The sequence below is a fragment of the Xiphias gladius genome, chromosome 9 (genome assembly GCF_016859285.1).
Source record: "Xiphias gladius isolate SHS-SW01 ecotype Sanya breed wild chromosome 9, ASM1685928v1, whole genome shotgun sequence".
NCBI classification, from domain to species: Eukaryota; Metazoa; Chordata; class Actinopteri; order Istiophoriformes; family Xiphiidae; genus Xiphias; species Xiphias gladius.
Window position 1 is genome coordinate 3,607,720 of NC_053408.1, and position 12,419 is coordinate 3,620,138.

A 12,419-nucleotide genomic window follows, 5' to 3' on the forward strand; every position below is an offset into this window, starting at 1 on the left:
GGACCTCGTGGTGGCGCTACGGTTTGGATCTTTTGAGTAGTTCATTGCTACCCAGCGCCTGCAAAGAATTTTTGGATGCCTGTGTGTTTACACCTTGATGACGGCCAAGACAGAAACTGAAGGGAAAATCTGTGGACACTGGTCTAGCAGGGCTGAAAGAGGGCCTGCGACTTTTTTTTCAGGAAATAAATATTCCAGTCTGCATTTAGCCTTCTAATTGACAATGTGCAACAGAACTGTGCATAGATGAAGCAATCAAGGAAAGTGTTTCTCTCTTTCTTTCTTGTTTTTTCTTGTTTTCTGGTTAAGATGCACATGCAGTGCAGCATTTTAGGTAATTTTGCATTTCACTTCGATAAAGTCGGGGGACTCTGGAAAGTTCCACCCGGGTCCATCGAAGAAATGATAAAACTTTTTTCGCAGGCGGAGTAGCGCTCCTCATTACAAGTATCCTGATCGCTCTATGTAAAAGCGGTGGGTTGTATTGCGTTAAATCAAACTGCTACCTCATCAGATACCGTATGCAACATCTCTCGCGCTCAGTTTGTTTCCTGTGTATCGGTGTGTGTGAAGTTGAAAACGGTCAGGACAGATGCAGCGTGTGTTCGCGCAGAGTCTGACCTCCTCCTGCATGCCACACTCCAGCAGCATGGTGACGCAGGCCTCGATGGGAAAGGCAATGTCCCTCCCGCTGAGCGCTAAGTGCTCCTCTAATGGTTTCCCATAGCACGGTTTCTCCACCCAGGTCTCTGTCAAACACACACACAATCAAAAACATGCACAAAGTACAGTAACAGATCTGCAGTTGGGATGCATTTCACTGATGCTCAGGGTATCGAGGAATTTTCTCTCAGTTGGCAGAAAGTGACCAAAACAAACAGCAGAACAGAACTTTTACGTATTTTCGGGATGACCTTGAAGGCCACAAAAACCTCCTGTCTAGTCACTGTCAGCAATATGGTCTGACAGCACGTGAACACACTATTATCTGCCAAAGTCAAAATGATACCGAAAAACTGAAATTAACAAAACTTATATATTTACATTAAGTTAACGAGAAAAGATCAGTTGCTCTCCCTAAACTCCTGTACGATGTTTTACAGTGTAGTCTGGTGGTAGCATGAGACCCTGTATCCTCTTTCTCTCTGTGGGTTCTGTGATTGCTGCCTGGAAGCTGCTTAACTTTGACTGTTGCTTATTAAGTCACAAATATTTAATGTGACAGAAAGACAATTAAGATCTGATTTTACGTGCTTTAAAAAAAAAAAAGTAGCCCGGGGCCGACGCTGGCTGACAAAATGTACGTAATTTCTCCCTGGTTATGAAAATACCGACAAGAGTTTGTGCTCATCGGTCAAGAGGGACGACTTTCACCTGCGTTTAACCACATTTCTACTAACGCCGAGGACGTGCACCTAAACATAACAGTTGAGTTACTGTTTAATTAAAACAGCAGAACCCCACGGTTGTTTACAGGCGCCAACTAACACACATGGACACGTTCTCATCGTGACATGAAACCGCAGCACATCGAGGGGTTAGAGAGGGGACAGAGTCTCAAAACGGACAGCAGCGGGAGTGTGTGTCTCTGTGTGTGTCTGTGTCGGTGTCAAACTCACCCTGATGAGCTTTGATCTGGGGCAGAACACTCTGCAGCAGCTCTAATGACTTCCTGTGGTACTCCGCCTGGACTTCTATCAGCTAGGCAGAGAGACAGAAAGACTCTGTGATGGACGAGCAACTACACTCTGGATCCTTCACTCATGCCACAGTCTGGCGAGGTGCTGTACTTACTGTCTGGAAATAGCTTGCATAGTCAATTTCTTTGGCCACAAAACTGTACATGTCTGCTGATAACTGGTCCTGGTGGGAAAAGAAAACGTACGTGAACAAACAAAATACGTGAGCAACGAGAAAGACACAAGACTCACATATGAAAATGTAGACCCGTACGAGCAGAGAAAGCACAGGTGTGGTTGATTACAGTAATAACGGCTGTAAGCCCCTGGGTGCTTTATTGTGCATGCCCGGTCACTGGGACACTCAGTGTTGCTGAGCCATCGTTAATGTTATTAGTAACATCTGTGAGTCTCCTGCTATGACGAGTCAAAAAAGTCTGCTGTGAAAAAGGTGTCAAAAAAATAGAACATAGAACCAGAAAATAGCCAGAGCGAGCACACGTCCAACGTGGCTGCACAACCCTCAAAATTTATTACTGCAAGAATGGAATATATTTCGTCTGCATTGGACTTGAACCAAAATTAACATGGTATCAGAAAAGCATTAGGACTTTCGCAGAATATCTAAATCCTGTGAATATCGGCGCTTTGTACAAGGACGAACTGTCCGAAATTTCAAGTGAATCGTTATGGCCAATTAAATCTATCATCTGCTTTAGCGCCACCCACGGGTGAAATGAAACAAGTTTTGCAGGATGCACGGGGTTGATATCTATACCTGTCGTCTAAATTTAGTCGCGACTGTATAATGCGTTCAAAAGTTATGGCAATGAATGTAAATGGGGCCACACCTACAGGAACTTGACAACCGTTTTTGGGAAAGTGGTGTGGAATAAAAATATATTGCCACAGCTGTGCTCGCTCCTGGTCCTGAAGTGCTCCAACGCTACATATTTTCCATCTTTCCCTGATCTACCCACAGCTGATTATCTGAATCAGGTGGATTCAGCCAAAAAAATAGCTGATGAGTAGTGAACGGGGGCAGGGAGAGATGGAAAAAAATGTGCTGGGGCTCAAAGAACTGAAAAAACTGAGAAAAAAAATAAATAAATCCAAGTTCCCTTTTACACTTGTCATTTCAAGTGTCTCCTATCCAGATAAAGTCCAAACAACATTCAAGACGGTTTCACTTTGAGCCACATCTATGTGTCTCTGTTGGCCAGATCGCAGTCCATCTTTGTCCATCAGACAAGATGCATGAAGTGACTGGGTGTAAATGGGGTATTAGGTGCTTTATAAACGGCCTAATGGTGGCGCCAGCCGCACCAAAAAGTAATCAGGTTTTCCTTTGCCCATGTTCAATTTATTCACCGGATTTTATCGAAGTCTGTCGTGTAGTTTTCGACAAATCTAATCAACCAGCAAACGGAAAAATGGACTGAAACTATAACTTCCGTCGCCACGGCAGCTGGCAACATACGGTTGACAGTAAGAATAAGTAAATACAGTGACCCTCTGCCGCTCAAACCCCGGTTTCCGCCTGTCTCAAGCCTGACCTGTATGGATGTGGATTCCTCAGATGATATCAAGACGGAATCATAATTTTTGTCCGTTTGAAAGCTGATGTACAGTATGGAAAATGTTGAATATGGTATTTTTATTAAAACATGCACCGGCTGATTTTTTTTTTTGGCCATTTTGTCGGCCACATCTTTTCACCTTTTTAGCAAAACAGTTACTCATGTACACAATGCAATGTAATAGAGAGCAACAATAGAGAGCATTCATTTGGAATCATGTTTGTGTCCCCCACTTGATGGATGTAAGTCCAGTATTCCCTCTCTTTTAGCTCTAGTTTTGGTCTCCACCAACTCTGGAAGGAAACATCTGGCTCTTTAGCTGCTGAATGCTCCACTATGTTCACCAGCTGGCCACTATGACTTTGTCTGGTGTAGCAGAGTTAATGCTTCCATTTGCCATTAATTGCCATCATTTTTTTCCATTACTAGCCATCAATTGTCACTATTACTGTAAATTTCATTCATTATATTGGTCACTTCCCATTCTATTACAGTGTTATTTACTTTTTCTGTTAATATGATTTAAAATGTATTGAATTTAGTGTCCCACTGGGACTGGTGTGCCTTCTGCTGGGGGCCCTGCAGGCTGGAAGGGATGCGCTCCAATCTCCGTTACCAGTCTGCCATACCGTGTCCCTGTGGCAGGTCTGTAGTAAGCTTCGCTAAAATACCTTAATAAGTTCGTTTTTGTCGCTGGAAGTGTGTCTTCTGCATGTAGTATGTAAACGACGGCTTCCAATTGGCACAGAAAATGCTTTTGTGAACGATATTGGTCATGAGTAATTTTTTGTGGTCGGACTTAGTGGACTTTGCTCGCTTGATTGTAGCTTCACAACAAATCTCTGTGCTGCAACTTGCCCGCCAACAGATAGCTTAATAATTTCTTTCTTTGATTTATTATTTTCTGAAGCCTGTTCCGACAAAGACGGCTGTGAGAGACCTAATATCACTCTGTCGTTATCAGAACAAACGGGCCTGTTGGAGCCAAAACGTGGGTAAAAAGTGACCACTGACTCGACAGATCTCCATGCGGTTGGCTGCCTCCTCCATCTCTTCCCTGAGGTGGTCGGCCTTGGCTCCTGTTGGCTGCAGGTTGCTGGACAGCCCCGAAGACTTGGTAGACTGATAATACCTGTGGACAGAACATCGCTTTTTCAGTCAGTGCCTTGTCTATGAATTTTTCTGAATTCTTTAAGAATATACAGAGCGACAACAAGAAGGTAGGCAGGACTGATAAACACGCCATGTTCGACTAAACAAAGACAATGTCTTGCCTTCAAGCTGCTTCAGAGTTTTTTTCCCTGAGAGAAATAATCATCGACAGCAAAACCTGACCGCTACTTTATCAAAATGACTCATGGCAAACAAAACAGTTTTTTGAAAAGGCAGTGGATTACTTAAGTCTTCGACTGACAAATGCTAACACGTGACTATATATATATATATATCCTCATTTATTCAACTTAAGCCATTTTCTCTTCTAATTCTCTCTGTCAGACTCCCCTCTTCCCCTCGCTCGCTGTCTGTCTGTCAGACTTTCTGTCTGAGTTGTGCGTCTGAACAGTCTGAGTGGAGATAATATGTAGCGCTGCCAGAGGAGCTCAGCACACAGCGGGATGATGGGAGAAAATGTCTCAGATTTAGGTCACTAAAAAAAAAAAAAAAACCCAACTCACAGACTGGACTGCAGTGAGGAAAATCACATTTCTCCATGTCACTGCTCATAATGGCACTGAGATGACAGTGAACCAGCGATCAGAAAAGAGTTTTCTGATTGGACGGGGGAAAAATCCGCACTGGCGTGACGCCACCGACAATTCAAGGTCACTGAGAGGCTTTCACACCTGTCCTCAAGTCCTGAATTTAGAAAATAGCAAACTATTCAACACTGGAATACGGTGAGTTGACAATAACGCAGGTCAGAGCATTAAATCACAAAACCTCTAGGATGAAGAAAGTTTTTGAGACAGAAAGATCACAACACATCCTTTTCTATAATTATATGAATCTATTTCACCTTAAAACAATGATCACGATATCATTTAAAGGGGAATTCCACCAATGTTATGCAACGAGATGACTTTACTTATTATGAAGAGCCTGTAAAAAAAACCTCAGACTGGGCTTGGAGATCAAATTTTCAGCCATGCTGGCGGCGTGGCTCTATGCGATAAACTGCCGTGAAATTTTGTACATTTGTACATTCACGGTCCCCAGAGGATGAATCCTACAGACTTAAGTGATCCTCTGACTTTTCACGTAGCGCCAACGACACTTTACAATTCTGATTTACTAATACTTTGTTCTACGTAAAATCCCAAATTATCAATAAAGAAAAAATTAAAAAAGAATAAAAGAGGCCAAATCTGGCTTTAAGCGAGGAGTTTTTAACTAATCGAGACACGCGGTGGCTGCAACTTCCCCGTGTGGGATCAAATCCCAGTGACGTTCAATGGGAAGCCTCAGGACCAGTCTGCTTGGGCGGGATGGAGTTTCTCTCTCCGAACGCAGCCGTGTGTTTCTCACACATAAAAAATAGAGTCACACATAGTCAGAGACTCACCGTGTGCGTGCAGAGTCCATGTCCAGGACCAGCTTTGCTAAATGTTTCCTTTGTTTCTGGATATTTGGGATTTCCACCTGAGAGGACAGAACAGAGAGGGTTTTTTTGTTTTTTTTACCTCAGTCTGTTGTTTGTTGGTGTGAAAGAGGATGAGGAACAGACTCAGTATTGTCACAGGCTTCACACATCGACTCTACCTCTGCTTCTCGGTCTCATGGAGATTAATTTACAGACTAATCGGAATGAGTCTCATGTACAGTACGTCACATAATAGACACATGTAGGCGTAGCCCGGTCTACATGCTTTTCAACAGGGAGGTTTTAGTTCGGGTTTGCCTGAGAGCTTGCTGTAAGGGTTCAGGGACTTCAGACAGAAAAGTCCAGACTCATTCCCATCAATGGGCTCAAATCATTTTACCCACATGTTTTGATCTGTCAGGGGTCTACCTGAGAACATTTTATGGACAGCAGAAAGTAAATATCTCCACTATTTTCATAACGAGAACCCATGTATGTTGTGGCCGGTTTATGTGGTATTTCATTTGTACTTTGTGTCCCTTTCTCAGTTTATTGTCTTACTTGTATTAACTATTTCCATGCACCCAGACTTACCTGCTCTTCAGTACTGTAACATGTTGACCTGTGTGTGTGTGTGTGTGTGTGTGTGTGTGTGTGTGTGTGTGTGTGTTTGTGTGTGTGTAAAAACGAAGGAAATTCCAACTTGCAAAATCGAATATATCAGATCAAAGAAACTACAGTTTGGGTTCTTCCTCTAACCAAGTATTCGTTGTACAGTCCCTCACGCGCCATCGTTTCCATACCTCTGCAAGGTCGTACAGAGGCTCGATGACGTCTCTCTCTATGGTGAGCTCGAACAGGATGAGCTCCTGAGCGAGTCTGTCCTGCGTCTCGCCGCAGAGCTTCAGCATTTTCCTGCAACAGACGACAGGACCGGGAAACATCAGAGAACAGTCTGGGGAATTTTCTCCAACAAACGGCCTGCGTCAGCGTCGCACTGAGGCCGTCACTACCACAGCTCTCCTGGATAATATGGTGTTTTGTTTTTTTTTTAAACGTTTTTTAATTTCGCTGATATTTTTGTATTTTCTCTAAAAAATATCTAATAAAAAATATAGATGCATATACATGTGCTGTATGGATGAATTCAGCAAGGTGATGTAATACAGTGTAATTCACTCACTGCAGTGATGAGCATAAACACATCCATGAATATAGCTTGACACCAACATGTGCATTTAGAATATTTTTATTCCCTGTATTTCTCGCTTTCCGTCACCTGAAATAAAACAGCTGATTATCCAGCAGTATACAGCCAACAGTTTGTTGACATGTCTGTAGTTCTTTTCACCGAGGGAGAGATATCGTCAGTGTCAGGAATTCTTCGGAAAATGTCAGAATTATTTGCTGTGAGCGCTGTGGCAGAGTTTTCAACGGGGAAGTTGAGGAAATGACTCGGAAGAGCGCGTTGGTGAGTTTTATGGATAAGGACGAAACCGAGCCACGATGACGTGAGTACCCGCGCTGCCACACTGCGAGTTTTTTCTGTGCACCCAAATGAATCGTTGTTTAACTTTGTTAAAACCCCGAAGTGGGGCTGATTTGTCTCAGAATATGGGAGGGTTAACTCCAGGAACAGTTACAGAGGCTAGCGGGTCAGAGGTTAACCCGGCTGTGACGTAATGACAAATGAAATGAAAAAAGAAATGTACCTAGAATTTGGAAAAGGCGCTGCAAATACACACAACACAACCAAATACAGACGCGCTGCAAGTCACGTAGAACACAAGAAAAATGATTTACAGTGTAATTCACTCAGTGGAAATGAGCCAACGATGCTTACGAAGTCTGCTTTTTATTTCAACATTGTGATTTTCCAATATCATTGCAGATATTTCCTGTTATCCTAGCCTTAGCCCTTTGCGCATTAGTGGCTTACCGGTGCAAATCATGGCACATGACGTCTGAATCATGCAATCATTATGTTAAAACTAATTAAAACTTGGAAAATTCATTTCCATTAAGCAAATTCTGCTGTTTTGTAACTCCCTTCCATTGCATTGTGTGTTTGCTGTGACTTGAGACTCACAGCGTGTTTCTGTATTTGGTCGTGTTCTCTCACTTTTCAGGGCTTTTTTTTTTCCTAAACGCTGCACGTGCTGAAGATCTTTTCTCAATTTGCTTTTGTTTTTTCTATTTGAATGTGTTTTCTTAAGTTACAGTGCGTTGAGCTCTTAAGAGTCCCCATATGAATAGGCTTTCCTGGTTAAATAAAGGTTAAAGTGAGGGGGAAAAGAAGTAGTTAGCATGTTACAGGAGTGTTACAGTCCATTCTGGACATGAATGGAAAATCAGTTCTGGGTCACTGGGCGATAAAAACATTCCTTTCCATGTCAGTGCTTTTTGAAACAAAATGCTCCCAATGCTACAGATAATCAATGATAATGTAAATTACTCTGTGTGTGTGTGTGTGTGTGTGTGTGTGTGTGTGTGTGTGTGTTCTCACCCTAGCAGAGACTCGTCCCCGAGCACTGCCGCCCCCTCCACCATACATTGTGCGAGTGTTGTGAGAGGAAGCTTTTTCTACACAGAAACGAGCACAAAGCACACAAACAATGGATGAATCAGCCGTCGCCGTCTGCTCAACGCGGAAAAAAACTGTAATTAACAATTTAAACGAATCACACACGAACTGTAACACGCGGTGGGATACAGGGAACATCGGGGTACAGTGAGGGAAGACAAAGGTACGCACAGCATCTGCACACAATCCTGCAGGACCTGAAGGAAAAAATCCATCCTGGTATTCTCCAAAACGGTCAGATATCATCGGTTTGTTCGACACGGATTGTGATCAAGGAGATTCTCTGTGATTAAGTCCCTGCTTTTAGTATCATCAGTATTTATGTAATTAATCCAAAAATCTGCTTCGTGCTCTCACTCGTCCTCCTCGCCCAGCCTTATCTGCTCCTAACACATCTAGGGATTTCCTACGTTTCCCAGGATGACTTCAGTCAGTCTGTAGGAGGACGGGGCAGTGTCAATGTAAATGTCTTAGGCTGCCGTCAGGGTGAAACATGAAACAACTCGGTCCTGAGCGTACAATGGTTGTTTTTTTCTATAAAATGTGATGCATTGTGGGGTAATTGCAAGAAAGTAATAATAATAATAATAATAATAATAATAATAATAATAATAATAATAATAAACCAAATTTTTTTGTAAATGTGTGATTTCAGTTTTTTGATTTTTAATAAATGTGCAGAAATTTCTAAAATCATGTTTTCACTTCATGAATCAACAACACAAGTAAAGTGTGCAAAGGGGGAAGGTGTCTGAACAGTGAGGCCACTGTATGTACAGGCATACACAGCAGAAAGAATTGTTGGAATTTTCAAGGACAGTATACACACACACACGCAGACACACACACGCAGACACACACACACACGTCTTCGCAGCGCTATCACTCCGTACACAAGCAGAAAGCAAAGGAGAAACTGTTTCTAATATAGAAAGAGTGAGTCACACTCTTTACTCCACATTCATGCTTTTCTTTGCGCTTGTCTCACTTGTAGTTATGCTCTGTTGACAGCATCTGCAGCTGGTTCAAGACACCAAAACCGAGACCTTTGTTGTGACCTCACTTGAAAACCCATCTCTTCCAACTTGACCTCATCTAGAAACTCTTACTATATTTTACCTCACTCACATTGTTGTTCTTAACTCTTCGCTAAGCTAAGTGTTTCTCTCCATCATTTGCTTCTCCACAGTTTTAATGTTCCTGATTTTTGCATTTATGTGTTATGTTTCATGTGTAAAGCACATGGAGTTGCATCTTTTTGTGTGAATGCCCTGTATGATCAAGTTTTTATTATTATTATTATCATTGTTATTATTGAAATGTGCTTGGGTCGATCTTTCCCCTGACTCGGGGTTGCTTCTCACCGAGGGCGACCTGACAGACTTCTTGTCCACATCCACGCCCTGCTGGCCCTGCAGACAAGCGGTCAGCTTCTTGTGTGTGCTGTGGGAAACCTGCTTGACCAGCTCCAGGCGTTTCTCCACCTAAAACACACAGACACACACAAACACACACAGAAAGAAAGAAAGAAAGAAAAGACAGGGTGACAGGCCTCAGTAAGAAGCGGATAACACACACACACACACACACAAATGCACATACTGCAACTGAGTGCACCGCTCACTTCTAATGCATAGATCCCATCAGTTGGCAGTTAGAGACGTGCACATGCAGACGCTTAAAGCCTCAAGCTTGAAAAGAGTTTGATTAAAGAAGTACACGCTGCAGTCGTCTGTCACAGCCGTTAGTCTTTAAAAATAAAGGTATCTCAGCCGTCTCACTTTAAATGCCCCTCATTTCATTATTTATCCAACTCAGCTGAACTAGTGTCGCTGCCACTGAGGGCGCCATCGATCAGACCAATTACAGTGCTGCAGCCCAAGTCAGTCAGCGGGGAAGTTCGGCCTTTTGTCTCGCAAAGGGGTTCAGTTTCAGCGCTCATTAGCGTGGCCTGAAGGCAGATCACAAAGCCATTCGGAAAAAGTCATTTGATGCCCACCGAATACTTCGCACCAATAATGATTTTTTTCCTGTGAAAGGCCACCAAACATAAAGTGGACACACACACATTAGGTGAATATTCATTAGTACCTGTAGCAGGTCTTCACTTAATACTTCTGTTTTTTCAGCCCTGCAAGAGAAGAGAAAAGAAAACAAAGGCCGTTAGGGCAGAAGGGGAACTGCTAAATTACATAACTTATTACTGTGGGAACTGGGCAGGATACGACCACAGTACTCAGTCAATGTAATGACATAACTTGCTGGATTTCTATGCACACAATAAATAATGTAGCAGTTGCAGCCTGGACCGGATCATATGACAGGAATGTTTGTTTTTTCACGGGACTCAAGCGGACACAGAGGAAAAAGCATGACTACAAGTTCTCAAGTTGGAAATAAAACGGAGCTTTAAGTCTCCTCAGGATGTAGACATCAATCTCCCCTTTACAGAGCGAGGACATAACATCACTGCCCAGTTGTTTTAAGGTAAACTGGAGGATTTGAAGCTGTTCTGTGTTTATGAGCTGAGAAATTTGCTTGTTAAACCCATTAAACAATTCAGAAATCCACTGGATTATCTGAAATCTGTCTTGTCACAAAGCTGATGCATACAGCTAAATGAATCAGGGCTGGACAGTCAACGCTATACAGTCTCCGCTGGCCTGAAAATCTAATACAAGTAAGTTTCAGATCAAGTGTCGAATATGATGCAGAACCGCGAGGCACTGTAAGGTACATCAGCTGATAGTAACTGCCAGGCGACGTAATCAGTTGCTTAAGTATGATAAACGTCACCCTAAATACGGGAGAGAAGTCGGTAGGATTCATCCTCTGGGGAACATGACTGTCTGTTGAAAAAAAAAAAAATTGAATGGCAAATCATCCAGTGGTTGCCGAGATATTTCAGTCTGGACCAAACTGGTAGCCCGAGCAACAGGCCGACGTTGCTACGCCTGGAGTCGCACTCAGCTACGAGTCCGTTCATTCCTACTAAAGACTGTGAAAACAAATCACATATACACACTTTCATTTTTAAATCAGGCTCGATCCTTTCCTGAAACAGCTGAGCACTGTAGTTTTCAGAAAACGTTACTCAAACAGGAGGAAATACCGCCTTTGTTGGGGACTATTCTTAGCAGTGGATTAATACACATTCGGTGCTGCTCCTAGTGAGTATCTGGGGCTGCAGGACGGTGTGTGTAGGACTGGGTCAAAAAAACCTACGGTGTGTGTGTGTTCATGGTGATGAAGGAACATGTCACCCAGAGCAACAGTGTGGCTCGCTGATGTCTTTTTTAATAGGTTTTGAACAACAGTGGAGCATCTATGGCACAGAGGAATAAGATACATCAGGCTTCGGATACACAGACAATACCTGAAAAATATAGAACATCACCAGACTTGTGCTGTAACTCATAACAAGTGAGCGTGTTGTAATAACACCACGTACAATCCAGCATTTAAAGAGACATTTTTTGTTACAACCGCTCACTTCCTTCAGGCCACTTTCAGGAAAAAAAAAATCAACACACGTATATTGATCCAGACCCTTTAGGCCAGCGTGCATAGCGTGAGGTGTTAAAGCAGCGTTGATCGACACCGTCACTGCCTCCAGCACTGATGGGGACCGGCAGCTTGACCTAAATCCATCCGGGCATTACAACATGCGAGGCTGCGAGAAACTGAGGGTCAATAATAAAGCGTAAGACGTCGGTGGCCTTTGGAGAACATTACAGCGATACCGTGATCCGACAGCCGCAAAAGTCAAAACGTACAAGAAAAGGAGAGAGAATCCATCCCATTCAGACCTGTACATGTTAGGGTCATGTTTTATAAAAATATCTACCTATACCTTATGTGCAAACCTGTGGTTCGGCCATGTGCGTTTCTCGTAGGTGATTCTTCTCAGTGTCGGTTTCGTTTTGGTATAATGAATATCTCACGTCTCCGGCTACTCTGAAAGCCAAAACTGACCTTCAGTAGCTCGTTGCACT

The 12,419-nt window shown here is 43.0% G+C and overlaps 1 protein-coding gene across 1 annotated transcript in view; it reads right to left on the reverse strand.

The window, feature by feature from the left end:
* The window catches only part of LOC120794224 (rho GTPase-activating protein 44-like), an 88,032-nt gene that overhangs the window by 28,161 nt on the left and 47,452 nt on the right, over positions 1–12,419 (reverse strand). Inside the window, exons 2-10 of the mRNA XM_040135068.1 lie at positions 10,516–10,555; positions 9,789–9,908; positions 8,347–8,423; positions 6,644–6,755; positions 5,823–5,899; positions 4,274–4,391; positions 1,795–1,863; positions 1,620–1,701; positions 622–749 (exon numbers count right to left, since the gene is read on the reverse strand). Of these exons, the coding sequence (XP_039991002.1) occupies positions 622–749; positions 1,620–1,701; positions 1,795–1,863; positions 4,274–4,391; positions 5,823–5,899; positions 6,644–6,755; positions 8,347–8,423; positions 9,789–9,908; positions 10,516–10,555 (823 nt within the window). The remainder of the gene's footprint in view (positions 1–621; positions 750–1,619; positions 1,702–1,794; positions 1,864–4,273; positions 4,392–5,822; positions 5,900–6,643; positions 6,756–8,346; positions 8,424–9,788; positions 9,909–10,515; positions 10,556–12,419) is intronic.